This window comes from Lucilia sericata, unplaced genomic scaffold, assembly GCF_015586225.1.
Source record: "Lucilia sericata isolate MDLA Ls3-8-SP2 unplaced genomic scaffold, ASM1558622v1 Contig000088F_arrow, whole genome shotgun sequence".
Lineage (NCBI taxonomy): Eukaryota > Metazoa > Arthropoda > Insecta > Diptera > Calliphoridae > Lucilia > Lucilia sericata.
The window spans coordinates 266,789-285,542 of NW_023994121.1; the positions used below are offsets into that span (position 1 = coordinate 266,789).

At 28.5% G+C, this 18,754-nt stretch overlaps 1 protein-coding gene across 1 annotated transcript in view; it reads right to left on the reverse strand.

Annotated features, from left to right (window-relative positions):
• Window positions 1–1,511: 1,511 nt before the first annotated feature.
• Window positions 1,512–18,754, reverse strand: part of LOC119599795 (vacuolar protein sorting-associated protein 13D) — a 487,269-nt gene continuing 470,026 nt past the window's right edge. Inside the window, exons 10-11 of the mRNA XM_037949667.1 lie at window positions 9,740–10,843; window positions 1,512–2,495 (exon numbers count right to left, since the gene is read on the reverse strand). Of these exons, the coding sequence (XP_037805595.1) occupies window positions 2,439–2,495; window positions 9,740–10,843 (1,161 nt within the window). The 3' untranslated portion in view covers window positions 1,512–2,438. The remainder of the gene's footprint in view (window positions 2,496–9,739; window positions 10,844–18,754) is intronic.

Sequence of the window (18,754 nt, forward strand, 5' to 3'; positions counted from 1 at the left end):
ATCTATATAAAGTTTGGCAGAAGTATTGCTCATATACAGAGAAATATTACTGTGAAATTGTTTCCTATCGGTTCATAATTGATCATAGCAGCTATACAAGGTCCCTTTCAGAAAAACACTTAAAGGCACATAACTCATTACCAAATAATGATATAAATAAATACTATTTTTACAATGTTCCCTCCCGAAAATCACTTAAAAAAACATAACTCATTACCAAATCTTGATATCCATACATTTAGCAAAAATATTGCGCTTATATACATAAATTTCACTATAAAATTGTTTTACGATCGGTCCCCTCCAGAAAATCACTTAAATGCACAATATTAATTACCAAATAATTATATAGATACAGAATTTTGAAATTTTGTCTTTATATACATAATTGGTCATAGCTCCCATACAAGGTCCTTTTACGAAAATCTCTTAAACGCACATTACTTATTACCAAATAAAGCTATACTAAATTACGATATAGATACAAAGTTTGACTGAAATATAGCTTTTATGTACAGAAATTTTACTTAAAGAATTTTTTACGATCGGTCTATAATTGATCTTATCTCCCATACTAGGAACTGCCCCTAAAAGCGCTTTAACCTTATTTAACTATTTGCATTATCAATTTGTGTAGAACAAAATTATATATACATATGTATGTATTTTGAAAATTCTTAAATCTTTCACACACATGCATACATGCAAATTATTAAATATTGCTAAGCGCTATTAAAATATTAAAGAAAATGGCGTTTGTAATGTTCAATAAATCTTGGAATTGTAACAGATCTAAGCTGTTTAAATCTTTGGATTTTTCTATTTAAGACATGAGAAGACTTATTTCTACAAATATTTGATCAATTAGAAAAGTATTAATATAAAAGTAGCTGGTGGAGGGTATTTAAGATTCGGCTCAGCCGAATATAGCACTCTAACTTGTTTATATTAAATTCTATTAGGAACTAGTACAATAACAAATTAAATATTTTTAAATATTTGTATTTTTCTTGAAGAAATAAAAATATTTCAGGAAAGTTGATTTGAATATTAGCTTTTCAAAAAAATTTTTTTTTAATAAAAAGAATTTCATTCATAACTTATTGAATAAAATATAATAAAAATCCATTTGTACAGTAAAAATACAATTTTAAAAATATAAATTATATAACTCTTATTTTATTTAAAATACTATGCATTTTACTTAATATAAAAAAAAATATTTTGAAAACTGTTAAATACAATTTGTTTATATTTTACTTCTATTAATTTAAATAATATTTTTTATTTTTTTACCAAATGTATAAACGGTAATTATTATCTTTTTTGAAATAGTATAAATAAAATTCAATATAATTAATTTTTCGCAGTATACTAAATTTTAAAAATAATTCATTTTTTAAAATTTTTAGAATAAAATTTACAGCTATGGCTTTCACATACAAATTTAATTTTGTTTTCATTTTTGTAAAACACAGTTCTAAACACGAAATTAAATAAAATGTCCAAACAAAATGACAAAGCTGAAAATAAAGTACTTCCATATCAGATTATAAGAAAGTCATTACTTTTCATTAGCCTTCGTGAAGGTATAGAAGCTGTATAAGTTTTTTCACACGATTTGCATTTACTGATTTCTCTAATTACCTGTAAGCGATTGTGGTGAGTACTTACCTATAATGACATCGCCGTGTTAAAATAATGACTTAAAATGCTATTGTGTAAGTAAATTTTAGCATTTTAACCCCTTACATGACAATGAAAGTTTTAGCTTGGTATTTTTATAGAACACTTTCCAGAAAAAACTCGGTAATGGCTTGTACTTACATAACCACTTACTTTTCAATGACTAATACTTACAGTCTGCATTACTTTTAAGCACTCTTATAATGACTTACATATAATCATATACGTAAGTACTTTATTTTGAGTTTTGCCGTTTTACCCAGCTGAAACATGGTAATGAATTGTACTTGCAAAAAAACTTACTTTTCAATGAATGTAAGTTTTTGCTGGGTTGTTTTTCTTTAAAATTATCAAACTGAAAAAACATAACCATTAATTATAGATTAATACAATAAGTTTTTTTGTATTTTTGTAATTTTGTATTTATGCAAAAAATCGGAGACTGAAAATAAGTAAATGTAAAAAATCGTACATCGAGAATTTTAAATTTTATTGGAATTACATTACTGTATACTAAATAATTGTGGCAATTAAGTTCCCATTATCTTATTTTGATGTAGATAGTTAATAGATAAAAGTAATTACTTACGTACATTTGATTGTATTATTATTATTTAAACAAATATTTATTATATTGTTAATTATCTTATTTCTTAATTTCACCATAACAAATATATTACATAAAATATTTTATACAAAGTTTTCATATTGCTTTTATTTATTATAAATACATATATTCATGTTGATTAAATTCAAAATGTTGCCACTGAAAGTTCCCGTTCATCGTAGACAGCTTTAGCGTAATTAATCTGTAATTATAAAAAATATCCCATTATTTATTCTGATCAAGAACAAATCAAAATTATTTTTATTATTTGTTATAAAGTGACTCAAACTTTAATAAAAAGTTCACACGAGCAGTTGAATTACTTAATTCGGCCTCTGAACGACGATAGCCAATTAACCCGTTTCTACGACACATTCGTAATTCGTTTTGAAAGTTCATCGCCCTGTTGTTTTTTCATTCATTATTTTTTTGTCTTTTTTTGGAATATTAGTGTGTGTGTATGATACAAAAATACGTTTGTTACATTATTTTAACAAATTAAGTTATAGCTGATTATGATAAATACCCGATAAAAACAAGTAAGAAATTATAGTTACAAAAATAAAATTTAATTTAGTTTTCATAATAAAGCATTTAATTTGAATTGTATCTTGTCTCAGATATAGTTAAGCCATTTATTGTTGAATAAAATTGTTGACATTTAAGTCAAATTTTGAAGTGGGCTTTGTATAAGGGTTATGGTCAAATGAGAACCTATAATTATAAAATTCATGAGAGTCATCAAGGCTAGTATAGAACATAATTAAACAAAATTATGAACTCGAAATCCCTATTCGTAGGGTTCAGTTGTATGGGCGCTAGGTGAAATCATGGACCGATGTTACCATAGAAGATCACGTGCCAAATTTCATTGAATTATCATCAAAATTGCGACCTGTAGTTTGATTACAAGATTTACAAGCCCTATTCAGGGGCTCAGTTGTATGGGGGCTAGGTGAAATAATGAACCGTCCCTGGGACAATAGAAGATCATTTACCAAATTTCATTGAATTACAAAAATTTTGTTTAAAACTTTTAGAAAATATTTATAAACAATTAATAATCAGATTAGTTAATCTAGTCAAATATTTAATCTGATGTTAATCCCCTTTGATGTTTTTGAGTACAAGATTAAACTTCGCAGTGTTGCCATACAAAACAACAGAAAATGTCACTATTTGTTATCAAAACAATGCATGTTTTATAAAAAAGAAGAAGACAATTGTAAATTTAATATGAAAATTAATGAAAACTTAAATTTAAAACGAAAAAAAATATATTTTGGGTGTGCATAATTTATACTAATCAATAAATAGAACATTTTAATGTTTATATTTATAAAAATTATATTAATGTTTTTTGCATCAGCTGTTTACACTTTTGCATTTCATGCTTAAGTTTAAACCACCTCTATTGGGCGCTTAAACTTGCAAACAAAATTAACTAATTGAGTATTCAAAGACAACTTTCGAGGATTAATTTTAATTTAATCGCTAATCTTTCACCTAAAGATTGGCCTTAAAAAAGCGATTAATGAACATTAAATAAGGGAAAATCGCAACGAATTTAATAGACGTATTTAAAATGTAATAAAACTATATGAAAGACTTTCATATGAGGCATGTTTTTTAGTTCAGTTCAAAAAAATCTAATTTTGAAACAATTTTTTCTAGAATTTTAATGGCACAATATTTTAAGGAATTAAAATGATAAATGGGGTCGAAAATGGCTTAATTAATATTGTGCACAGAAAAAAATATGCACAATTTTTTTCTTAACAATCGTTTGCTTAAATTTAATTTCGATTTTTATAAATATTTTTATTTGGTTTTATAACGATTTTTTTTTGATTTTCACACAGAAGGAAAATATTTTCTAACAAACACTTTAAATTTAATTTTCATTAAATATTTTTATTGGTTCAATGTTTTTTGTTTGAGTTTTATTTATATGTCAGCTTATGGAATACAACAATAAAACAAGTTTTGGAATATACTAAAATGAATTGATATAATTCTTACTTGGTTTATAACATTTAATGTATAAGTATTCCAGTTTTCACAGTACAAAATAATAGTTTCCACTTAGAATGTGAAATAAAATTGTTGTAAGTATATACAGTGAATCAATTAACACATTTGTCTATGTAAAATTTTATAAATTTTAAGAAAAAACTTTATCCGAACAATTATTTTTAGCAAAATTAAGCAATTTGTTGTATTTTTTAGAGAATATTTTTCATTTAAATTTTCTACCATAAAAAGTAAAATCGTGATATTAATTAACGAGATTTTTGATAAAATGTGAACGTATTGTTAATTTTTTAGGGAAGGTGCCCATTGGAGGGTCTGTTACAACAAAGCATCATTAGCAAGTACAGGTAATTTTGAGGAGTCGAATCCTAAAAGCGAGGAGGAAATCACTCACTCACCAGAAGACAGAATAGCAGTGCTGTTCAAAATTGGGAAAGTGTCGATTAAAAAGACTGCTCTTGCTATGCCAGATAAGGACACCGCAGTGCCATCAATGGTACCCACTGCATCAATAGCCACTTCAGGTTACTTGGAGGAGTCAAATCCAAAGAGCTGGTATATGATCACTAACTCGCTGGAAGACAGTTTAAATGGATGACAGTGATTGAGGTTATCCAAATAAACCTCCATCGGAGCGAGACGGCTACCAATGCCCTGATGGCTAAAATTAACACGGGTAAGATACATATAGCTTTAATCCAGGAACCTTGGACGAAAGGTTTCTGGATTAAATCACGTAAATTTCCAACTTTTCTACGCTGATACAGGGTCTCGACCGAGAATATGTAAATTATGTCACAAGAACTTATGTTTTCTCCTCTCAATAGGATTATCCACATCGGATGCAACGGTACTGAAGCAAGGTCGTGGCAACATATACCTTGCATCTGTTTACCTGCCTTTCGATTCTCCGACACTACCACCAACGTCGGAGCTGATGAAACTGGTCGAAGAGGCACAAAGGAAAAGTAAAAAAATTGTAATAGGTTGTGATGCCAACTCTCACCATGTATCTTGGGGTAGTACAAACACCAATCGCAGGTTACAAGCCCTTATGTATTTCCTTAATACTAAAGACTTGATCACATCGAACTTAGGTAATAAAGCTACCTTCGTCAATAGAATCAGAGAAGAAGTATTAGATATAATTATATGGAGGAGGCTCTGAATACGGCCTTGAGCTGGGCTCAACCGAGAAGCCTAAATGTTAACTCGGCAAAAACGGAAATCTGTCTTTTCACAAGAAAGACAAAAATGTCTACGTATACTGAACCTTGCTTCCTAGGCAAGAAGATACCAGTGACAGACAAAGTTCAGTACTTAGATGTAATCCTCGACCGGAAATTAAAATGGAGACACCACATAGAGGATAGGATCATCAAGGCACATCGGTGCTGGGCGATATGTAGGAGAACTATAGGCATGAAATGGGGTCTTAGTACTACTATGACAAATTGGCTTTATAAAAGTGTAATTAGACCAATTCTAGCTTATGCTTCAATAATCTGGTGGACTGCTTTAGACAAAAAGTGCAATATCAAACTACTACAGGGAGTTCAGCATGCTGCTTGGGTATAAGTGATGCCATGTGTACTACTTCAACCAAGGCTCTGGAAACGTTGCTAGATATTCCACCCATTGAAACATATTAAAGATATGAGGCGGCGCTTACAGCCGAACGGCTCTTTACTTTAGGCGAACTGGCCAAAAGCGGTTATAGGACACGTCATCAATGTATACTGGACACATTGGAACGTGCCTGATCGTATACCAGACACAGAATATGTCGGAAACTTTGAAACGCTGATCCCAGATAGAATGTCTTGGTCAAGCGGAACATTAGAGCAAATACCAGTAGGTATCCGTTGTTACACGGATGGCTCTAAATTGGGGGGCAAAGTGGGTCTGGGGTTCTATATTGAAGACCCAGAAACAGAAATATACCACCGTTTATCAAGTCATAACACAAGCTTCCAGGCAGAAGTACGAGCAATATGCGTAAATTGGATAAATATTGCACTCACAGCGCTTAATATATGTATTTACCGATAGCCAGAAGGCAATTAGGGCGATATTAGGCGATAGAACTAAATCTAAGACCGTATTGGATTGTAAGAAAGCTTTAACAGAATACTCTCCCAGAGGTAAGGTTGACATCATATGGGTACCAGCCAACTCGGGAGTAGTCGGTAACGAAAGGGCGAATGTAATAGCTTTAAAGGGTAGGGAGCTCGACACACTTAACCTGACAAACGCGAAACCATTCGACGAAACAAAAGCTGAACTAAAAATATGGGTGAGAGAATACCATAAGGCCTCTTGGAATAATAAAACAGTGGCTAAAACCATGGAGATCCTATGGGGTGACCCTGATGAGAGCAAGAAGAAAAATCCCCTCAAAATGAGCAAGTCTGAAGTTAGTATGATGGTACGTATTCTGAGTGGACACACAGGATTACGAGCAAATCTATGCAAAATTGGTCGTGCGGATTCAGACGAATGTAGGGCATGTGGAGAAGACCGCGAAACTCTGGAGCACTTTCTTTGCCAATGCCAGGCATTCGTCGAAGTTAGATCCAGGTATCTTGGAAGTGATGTTATTCCGGAAATAACATTCCTGTCTAACACTGATTGGAAGATTCTTAGGAATTACGTTCAGGAAACTGAGTTTATGAACACTGAAAAATAATTCATTCAGTTCCCTTTTTTTACATGATACTACATCAATCTTCGGATTTGATGTAGTATACATCCTCCTATCAACCTACCTACCTACCTAATTTATTAGGTCAATAAAGTATTTTGCTTTTTTAGGTTTTTTGTTCATTTTTAATATTGCTGTGTTATTTTATAAAATTTAATATTTTATTACTCCTATATCATAAATTCCATGGCCTTCAGATTTCTTTAATTTTTTGTTAAGACATACTCTATTAGACACATAAGACATATCAATTTTAAATTCTTTAAAATTCCAAAAGACTCGCTTTTTATAGCGATTTTAATTTATTCGAAAGCTACAAAAAATCAGAAAGGTATAAAACTTTGAAAGCTGGATTTTTTTTTGTTTAAAACCCCAATCTATTACTATGGATTAGCTTTTTCATTCTAATATAATTTTTATATTAAAAAGTTAAAAATAATGCATTTTTTAAAGAAATGCATTTTTGAAATCGTTCTCCCTGTTGAAAAAGTTTTAAAAGTGCATATATCGATTATTTGAAGCTTTTTATGCAAAATATAAAAATATTTTGTTGTAACGCGCATTACATCTTTTTTTTAATATTTTGTATGGGAAAATTTTTAAATATTCTTTATATTTTATGCATTTAACAGAATTTAAAACTGCTTAAAATACATTACTGATATGAATTGGGATGCAAATATTTAAATTCAATTACAACTAATGTGCACTTTCATAAAAATGCATTTTTAAATAATATTTTTTAAGATAAATGCATTTTTAGTTTAAGTCAGTTCAAATGTCCATAAAAAATATATAATTTTGTATTTTATATAAATTTATCAATAATGCACTTATAAGATATGTTTAACATGGAGGAAAATGTAGAAAATACACCCAATATGCATTTGCATTAAAAATGCATTTATCTTAACAAATATTTTTTAGAAATTAAATTTTATGAAAGAGTGCATTAGTTGTAATCGAATTTAAATATTTACATCCCAATTCAAATCAGTAATGTTTTTGTAGCAGTTTTAAATTCTGTTAAATGCATAAAATATCAATAAAATTAAGAAATTTTCGGATATAAAACATTTTTAAAAATCGACAAAAATAGATGTAATGCACGTCACAGCAAAATATTTTTATATTTTGAATAAAAAACTTCAAATAATCGATTTATGCACTTTTAAAACTTTTTCAACAGGGAGAACAATTTTAAAAATGCATTCAAAAAGTGCATTTCTTTAAAAAATGCACTATTTTAAACTTTTTAATATAAAAATTGTATTAGAATGAAAGAGCTCATCCATAGTTATAAATTGGGGTTTAAATCAGAAAAATCCGATAAAAACTCTCAAATTAAATTAATTTAACAAATTAAAATCGCCATAAAAATCGTGTTTCTTGAAATTTTTGAAAATAAACAACGGAGTTGTTTTATTTACTACATAATAAACATATTGTCATATAAAATCCAAAAAGCCCTAAGTTACAAAAAAATCAAAATCGACTTTTTGATTGATTATGATGCACCGTATCAAAATACAAGTTCCTGCTAAATTTTACACCCCTACAATTAAAATCAACGTCCCTATCAAATAAATTATAAAATGTTATGTTCTAAAATTACCTTAAAATTCATGAAAATTTTAAAATTTTTTGAATTTTTTACTTCGAAACTGTGAAATGATATAAGTTGTCATCAAATAAAACAAAAATGGCACTTTTAGCGAATCCTTTTATTTATAGATTCCAGTATCTTTATGATAGAGAGTAATTTTTAATTTACTCTCAATCGTCTTATAAACAAAGATGAGTAATGCCATTGAAATCTCAATCGCTAACAAAACACCAAAAACAAACAACAAACAAAATATGATATTTCTTATAAATAAAAGGTTATTTAAAGTTAACACATAATATCATTAAAAATATATAATTGTTTTAATACTTCGTGTTACAAACATATTATTAAATAAAAATTTACACAAAATCGCTAAGAGAAAGACCCTCTATATTGTTTTAAAAACGCTAGATTGTCAATATTTATTGATTTATCACAATAAACAAACTCTTTTAAAAACTAATTGATGATAAATAAAATTAGACTAAATCTAATTACAAATATTTTTTTAATATTTGTGTGTTATTAATTTATATATTTCTTTCTAAAAATGTAAAACTTACCAAATTTTCTTTGGTTTATTTACATATTCATTAATAAACCATATGTTGTGAACACATGTTTGATATTTTTTACTAGGGAAAAAATATTCAGTAAAATTAAAAGTTCTTTATCAACGAACTGTAATTTTTATCGCTCTGTTAAAATGACACTGATTTCATGTTAAAATAACATGAAAACATTTCATTTTAACATGAGCATCATTTTGATTTAAAGGGTTTTTATACATAGTAAATTCAACATGAAAATCATGTTGATTCTACGTGAAAATCATAACGTGAACAATGTTGAATTAAATATAATCTTACAGTTATTTCAACATGATGCCACTTTGTTTTAACATGATTTCTAATTGTTTTAAAGTGAAAAATTTTATTTTTGGTTTATTCTAAAATCATGTTGAATTAACATGAAATACCTATAAAGCAAAATTATAGTTGAGAAATGTTGATTCAACCTTGTTTCGCCGTTTTTACAATGATTTTTTTCTGTGTGTAGCAAAATAATTGAAATAAATAAATAATAAATAGGTACTTACACATCTTGAGGCTCTTTCAGCAATATCTTCAGTTTGACATCTGACTCTTGGCCTTGTAATCTTTGGTACATTTGTTGATATCTCAATATAATAATTAGGTAGTACTTTGCTTGATATAGTCGTGTTAGTTGTAATTGGATGACAGGATAGGACTTCACTTAAATGACATTCAAACATAATAGCAGGATCCTCTTCGCATCTTGAAAAAATTCTCACATATTCTGTCGATACCAAAAGTCTTAATTGCGCTTCTTTATCATTGCAAAGATTTGGCTCATAAAATATAAGCTTTTCTCCAAAATTTCGTCGATTTATTATATAAAGATACTGCTGACCTTTACTTTGTCGATAGGAATAGAAAGGTAAAAGTCCACCCGGTGCTCCAGTTACGCATCTTGGCAAACGCTTACGATCTGGTAGATAATGGTGTGAACCTCTACTTGTTTCTCTCACAGCGGTAGCAGTTTCAGATGCTAAATCCAGAACACCAATCAACGGTTTGGTAACCGTACCCACAATGCCTTTGCCGAGACCACTAAAAAATCCAGGAAGACCATCAGACTGAGCACCAACATAAGTATGTCGAACAATGCTCGTGACTCCACCAAGTAATCCAAACCCAAAACCTTTTAAACCAGCAGCTAAATGACCTCCCGATGTAGGATGTGCTACTTCCAAAATTTTTTGTCTTGTTTCATTATCGTGTTCATCTAAAACGACTCTTCCAAGGCTATCTGATAAAGTTTCCGTTAACTTTGCAGTGGAGTTTGATATACCATGTGTAACATTTTTAACCAAACTTTTGACTGATCCCTCAAAAATGAGGCCAGATACTCCTTCCGATAAATCATTTGCAAATCCCAACGGATTTCCCAAAAAATCAACACTTCCTAGAATAGATGCAGCATGCCACTTTAACTGATTCATATAATGAGCTTTAAGTGCCTTCCCATAGACTTCTAATGTTTCAAAATGATGTCTATCCGAAAACTTATCAAATTCTATAATAGCATCTTCGAACTTAATAAGGGTTAATCCCAAGGATTTTTTTATTTCTACTAGCTCAGTATTCAATTTAGGAGCAGTTAAAACACTTAGTCGTACCTGGAATAGATATAATGAATTAATTATGTGGGATATTATGGTTATAACTAAAATTAGGCTTTTTCCTTTTTCTCAACAAAAAAAAAACAAAAAAACACTTTTTTGAAATTGAAATGAATATACATATTAAGGTGGGTAGAAATAAGCTTTTCTCACGGATCAACTTCTGAAATTATATGTAAGGAAAAGAAGAAGCAATTCCATTTTATTTCAATGATATAGGATTGTGTGCATTCTGCATTACGATCGTATCTACGTTTTTTTAAGTTGTTTTTTTTGTGACGGAGCTTAGAATCGAAATGCCGAATACAAAAGTTGCCAAAAGGAGAAAATTTCGAGTCCAATTGAAATACATGAAATGATTAATTTTTGCACCATATTATGGCAAAATCATAATGTCTACAAAATTGTCTTTCCAAAAAGACAAAACTTAATTTGTCTCAAAAAAAATTTTGAGTTTTTAAAATTTCTCCAGAGAATTTCGTGATTCTGAAGATACATAAAAGTAGATATAAAACATAAAAAACATAAAATATAAAACATTTTTTTTAGTTTTGAAAAATTTTGCAAAAAAAATTATTTTTACCCTTACAAGATTCATAAATGTGCTAATACGTATTTTTTATTTTAACAGAATATCCAAGACTCCATTTTAAAACATTAAAAATTTTTCTAATTAAACTACGCAACAAATTTCAGGTCTTCGAATCTTTCCCAACAACGGGAAATGAAAGTAGACAATTTATATACCCAATTCCCCAAAGAGTTTTAAAAAGTTAGCTCGTATTGTTAATTTATAGGCATTTTAAACTTAGTTTTTTTAGGAAAATTTTCTCATATGTAATATCAAAAGAATTTTGAGCATTGCCCTCTCTGATTTTGATGAAATTCGGTACAAACCAGTGATTAAAATTACTAATATATTAGTAACCAAAATGCATATTTTCTCCTATGCATACGTATGTAATATTAAAATATAAATATATTTTATGAATATAATATATTTAATTGCTACCATTCGAAATATTTCGAGTATATTTGCTAAAAATATTTACCCATACAAACTATTGCATATTACAGCTTACAGACAAATATAAAATGTTTTCACATACAATATATTACGCAGCAACTCGCTAACATATTTATAATACCCACATATATTTCATATGGCTTGCCTATAATATTAAAATATTTTCCTACACAAATTATTCGAAGTCAACAATATTGAAGCCATGCAAGCAGTAATATACGAACATGAAATGTACGCAAGCAGAGCATATATGTGCCGACGAAAACACGAAACAAAACGATAGTCGCGACTATCAGGTTACAATATTTTTACTATCAAACTTAAATATTATTTACTATAGGAAATGACTTATGGTCTAAAATTTAACATTTCATGTTGAACTTGAAAAATTATAAAATGTGAAAAATGTATGCAAGATATAACCAAATTTTATTTAGAAAATAATTGAAAACGTTTATATCTATGTATGTTTTATGTATATTATGGGAAAAATGTATGCATGAAATAACCAAATTTTAATTAGAAAATTTTTGAATTGAATTATTGAATGTATGTATTTATTAAATTTATGTTTAATTTTTATGTGGAGTATTAAAATGTATGTATTTGTATTGATTGTAATATAATTAGAAAAAAATTATATAAATACTTAGAGGATCATATGAATGTAAAAATATATTCAAATATGCAACACCATTTATATCTGGTTTTGTATATACATACATATGTATGTATGTAAGTATGTGTGAAACAATAACAAAAAACACATTCGTCATAAAAATGACCTGTAACAGCACTTTTCTTTCCTACTTTTCACGCACATTCCATAACGGTGGATTACGATAGGTCATTTTTTCCCTGAATTGGTGGAGGGAAGAAGATATGTACGTGTGATGCAAAAATACATTCGTCATAAAAATGACCTGTAGTAGAAATTCTCTTCCTACTTTATCATTTTACGCACATTCCTTAACGATGGTTTACGCAAGATCCTTTTTTTTGCTTTACTTGAATTTGTGGTGGGGAGAAGAGGAAAGAAATATCATTATTATTTAGTCTCTCTCATGCAAATTCAAAAGGTTGGCAATGGCATATGCAAATTTATTAACACCTATATATTTTTTTCTTCGCGCCTGTTCATTCATTATTGTAAGATAATTGAGTGTATGTAATAATAATTTATAGAAATGTGACACATGCATATGAAAAACATACTTGTATATGTATGTAATACACTCATACATTTTTGTTGTTTTAACCTTTCACAATGTAAAATTACAAAAACAAATTTTTATGTTTTTATGTCCCCTCTTAATTTTTTGCTATCCTGTTACAAATTTCTAAAATACCTATAATTTCCTTCATTATTGATCATTTCATAGACACTACTAATGCATTACTACCTGTTTACAAACTTATTGTCATCCTGTTACAAACAATATGTTTAAATATAGCCTGTAAAAACAATTTTTTACATATATACATATTTGAATATATTTTTACATTCATATGATCCTCTAAGTATTTATATAATTTTTTTCTAATTATATTACAATCAATACAAATACATACATTTTAATACTCCACATAAAAATTAAACATAAATTTAATAAATACATACATTCAATAATTCAATACAAAAATTTTCTAATTAAAATTTGGTTATTTCATGCATACATTTTTCCCATAATATACATAAAACATACATAGATATAAACGTTTTCAATTATTTTCTAAATAAAATTTGGTTATATCTTGCATACATTTTTCATATTTTATAATTTTTCAAGTTCAACATGAAATGTTAAATTTTAGACCATAAGTCATTTCCTATAGTAAATAATATTTAAGTTTGATAGTAAAAATATTGTAACCTGATAGTCGCGACTATCGTTTTGTTTCGTGTTTTCGTCGGCACATATATGCTCTGCTTGCGTACATTTCATGTTCGTATATTACTGCTCGCATGGCTTCAATATTGTTGACTGCGAATAATTTGTGTAGGAAAATATTTTAATATTATAGGCAAGCCATATGAAATATATGTGGGTATTATAAATATGTTAGCGAGTTGCTGCGTAATATATTGTAAGTGAAAACATTTTATATTTGTCTGTAAGCTGTAATATGCAATAGTTTGTATGGGTAAATATTTTTAGCAAAAATACTAGAAATATTTTGAACAGAACCATTTTTTAAATATGCATATTTTTAAATATGAGGTAAATGCATATTTATTGCAAAGTCAAAAATAAAAATATAAAAGCATCTACTAATATTTAAACTCTGGTACAAACCTTCTTTTCAATTTAAAGTTCTCCAAAATTTCGAAATCAGTTGCGGTTTGGTTTTAACGAGGTTCAAAGTTCATATTTCTAAAGGTTTTTCTAAAAAGGATTAGATTTGATATTGTATCAGTGATGCCAGGAGATTTTTTCCAGAAATCCCTACGCTTATGAGAAAAAATCCCTTTTTTCCCTACACTCAATTTTTATTTTCCCTACATTTTTCCCTACACTAGTTTTTTTCCATTTTTTCAAAGTTTATCTTAAAAAAATACAAAAATAACATAAAAAACTAAAATATTAGCTCCGTTTTATAATATACATATGTATGTATATATGTATTTTTTTTAATTTTTAGGAATGAAATTTCTAGAATTTAAATTTTAATTTTTTTTTTCATTTAATTTTACATCATACAAATATTCCAACCCTGACTCTTCAGTTAAGATTAAAAAAAAACAAGAAAATTGAAAGATTTATGGCAGTATCACGATTCGATGTTAAAAATTTATTTTATGTACCTCCAACAAAAAAAATTTCATAAAATAATTATTTTGAATAAGGTTTACTTTTGCGTTTACTTTTTGCGGTTTACTTTTATAAATTTTCAGAACATTAAATTCATGTTTTCAATCCTGAGTTACTGCATTAAGCCCCCGACTACTCTATCTATAAGGAGTCAGAATATATCGCCCTGCAGGTTTGGCATAATCCAAAAAGTCGTTTCAAGAAAAATGGATATGAATATTTAATGACATTTAACAATTTTTTTAATAACTTTTAAACAAATCAAGGGATTTTAAAAATCCAGATTCAGATAGTTGAGGTTAATATGTTTCTCATCTAAATTGAAATTAAATTTTTAGTTGTCTAATATTCACGAAAACGTGGGTTTTAGTTTTTACGTTTACAAAAAATCGATTTCACATCGAAAATAATAGACATATTTGAAATTTGATAAATCTATATGAAAAATTTTAGTATGACGCATGTTTTGTAGACCTCAGTTCAAGAAACCCGAATTTTGGATTATGCCAGTCTTGTAGCGATATGTACGTACATATATTGTAGAAATTACAAGCGGAATTTTTACTAACGATACACTTAAAACTGATTTCATTTTTAATTACAACGTTTAATACATGAAAGAGTATATTTTTAGTTGTTAAAAACTATGAAATTGAAAAATCCCTACGATTTTACAATAGTAAGAAATCTTTCCCTTTTTCCCTACACGTGAAATTTTTGAAAAAATTCCCTACAAAAAGGGAAAAATCCCTACACTTGGCATCACTGTATTGTATATATTCTAACATATTTATCCGATTTTAATAATTTTAGACTGTAATTAATGCTTATGTGTTGTAGTTTGACAATACTTTATTTGAAATATTATGGTTTTACAATAAGGATATTGACATGAAAAAATGTTCTTGTGTCAAGGATATCTTAAAAAAGGTATCTCCCAATTTCATTATTCCTTTACTAAAATTATGATATCAAAACAAATCAATGTTGGACCATGAAGGTATCCACAGAAAATCTAATTTTAGTAAACTAATCTATTTTGCTTCCGTACATATTTTAAAATTTTTAATTTTATTTTTTTATAAATCAAATAAAATTTGAAAATTTCTAGTAGAGCATCTACTAACAACTATTAAAATAGAAAGGAAATTAAAGCCCACAAAATATAAACATTTATAAATTTATATATAGACCTGTTTTTTTTCATTGGATTATATACATATAAAATACACATATGGGACAATTTTTCACAAAATTGCAAAACTTTAAATGCCTATAAATTAAAAACACAAGCTAACTTTTTTAAACCCTTTGGGTTTTTTGGTCTAATGATAGTCTACTCTCATTTCCTGCTGGTGTCATTCGGGAAAGATTTTCTTGTTGCACAGTGTTACTTGTAATCGTTTGCGGTAAGACTTGCCTCCAATGGCATCACCGTATTAAAATAATGACTTAAAATGCTATTGTGTAAGTAAATTTTAACATTTTAACCCCTAACAATGTAATTAAAGTTTTTACTGGGTATATAGTATAAGAATTAAACATGCAATAACACTGGTCTGCAAAAAGGTTTTTTTGCGCTCCTTTCAATTTAGTGGCAGATAGATTTATTGCTCCTGAATCCAGGTGTGGTAACAAAAGATTTTATCACGTCTACTTTTTTCGCAAAAAAAATCAATATTTTTGTTATAAATTTAAAGCATAATTTCAAAATGTGAAAAATTGACAAAAACAACAACTAAAACATGTAAAATTTACTACAAGGATGTCTGGATTTCATTATTACTTTGCATTTGTTTTTCTATTCATTGATGTTTCACGGCAAATAGGTCAACAAAAATCCGCAAGCATGCCTGACCATTTTCCGTTGTATCATCTTCCTTTTTATAATATCTGTTGGTGGAACCCAGATTTTCAGGAAAAGTGTGAGTCAGAGATACAAGCCGATGCACAATGATCGGCGGCGCAACCATTTTAGGTCGGCGGCGGCGGCTTATTATAGAAAATATCGGCGGCGGCTAAATTGTCGGCTCAATTTAACTTTTTCTTCAGAAATTGACCTTATAAGCGTTTATTATATTGAAAAATCTCTGTATAATAGTCTGTTATATAGAAACCTGTCTCTATATAAGTTTTTTCTGCAGAAAATGGACATTGTTATAGTAGTTATCACTATTTTAATATTAGCACAATATTGTGTGGCAACTCTTTTGAATTTGCCATAAGAATTTAAAATAGTGGCAACTCTGTTCAAATTGGTGAAATTTTTTTCTGAAAGACATGTGCGAATCCAATCTTTATCAGCGGCTACGTTTAAGCCGGCTTAGCTTTTGAGCCGAAAGAAGTCGGCGGCGGCGCGACTTGTTAAATATTACCGGCGGCCAGCCGCCGCCGATTTGAGCCGTCTCGGCTTGTAGCTCTGGTGTGAGTCCAAAAAATTAAGTTGTAGTGACATATTTCATTTAAAATGTCGATATGCAAAAGGCAGTCCTTTAATTTTTTCTTTATAGTTTCTAGCTCTTTGTTTTCCTCAAAAAATGACAACCATATGCAAATGCGATACGTAAGCTTTATTCTAAATACCCCATCTTCCAAAAGTTCCCGTATTTGTGTCCATACCTTTGTAGGGCATCTTTGTTAAGACTCTTTGCTAATTGGTGCTTCTAATGAAGATTTCCTTAATGATATATATATCAAACGATGAGTATTTACGAGGCTTATTAAATCATATTTTTGAATTTTCGATATTTATAAATCCACAAATTTTCAAAAAAAAAATAAAAAACGTTTAATTTTGTAAAACTAGCTATATAATTTTGTCATCATAAAATTATTTTTTTGCCGATCATTCATGGACAAAATATGAAATATATGTATTTTTGCTAGAAGCGTATCCAACAGTATTAAACAAATATCTCATTATCTCTCATTCAAAAATTTGTAGTCTTATACTTTCGATTTTGTAAGTACTATACTATTAAAAGTTTATTAAAAAAATATTTTTTGAAAAAATGCTTGAGATTTAAGTTTGATCCCATAAGGGTTAAGCAAAATAGTGAATTTGTTAGATTCAGTGTGGCAATATTTTTAGTTCTATAACATAGTCTTTTTAAGGGAGGATTTCAGTGCAGACCAGTGTAATTAACTAAAAAAGATATTATTACAAATTTGTTGCTTAATTTTGATCAAGTAAATTGAGATTCTTATTTCCGAGTCCACAGAAAGTTATTTCTAATCAAATTTCCGAAATCAAAATTGTGAATATTTTATGTTCTTGAAGAAATATGCTCTTGTTAATTTGATGATGGATATTGATGATGTTCTTGAAGAAATATGCTCTTGTTAATTTGATGATGGATATTGATGAAATTTCTTAGAAGTTATCTGACAATAACCCTATTTAGTGGTTGAATTGGATAATAATTAAACATGATAAATATGAAAATGTTAATTATATTCAATGATGCGCGCAAAAGTTATAGCGGTTTGTTAAAATAGTGATCGCAATATTTCAGAAAATACGCTGATAATTAAAAAAAAATATTTTTATTTTCTTTCCAAACTCGAAATTTTGCAAATAAAGAAAATTCGAAAAAATTAGAGATGATTTTCAATGCATTGCAAAATGAACTAAGTTAATATCTCAGTCGGTTTGAAAAATATAGGCATTTGAAGTAGCTTTCTAGTATATTTTTATATTGAATCAAAGTACAATATTAATATTTTTATACCCTACACCACTTTAGCGGGTAGGGCTTGAATAGGGCTTGTAAACCTTGTAATCAAACTACAGGTCGCAATTTTGATGATAATTCAATGAAACTTGGCAAATAATCTTCTATGGTACCGGAGACAAAGCCTATTTAAAATGGTTAACATCGGTCCATGATTTCACCTAGCAACCATACAACTGAACCCTACGAATAGGGATTTCAAGTTCATAATTTTGTTTAATTATGTTCTATACTAGCCTTGATGACTCTCATGAATTTTATAATTATAGGGTCTCATTTGACCATAGCACTTATACAAAGCCCACTTCAAAATTTGACTTAAATCTCCACAATT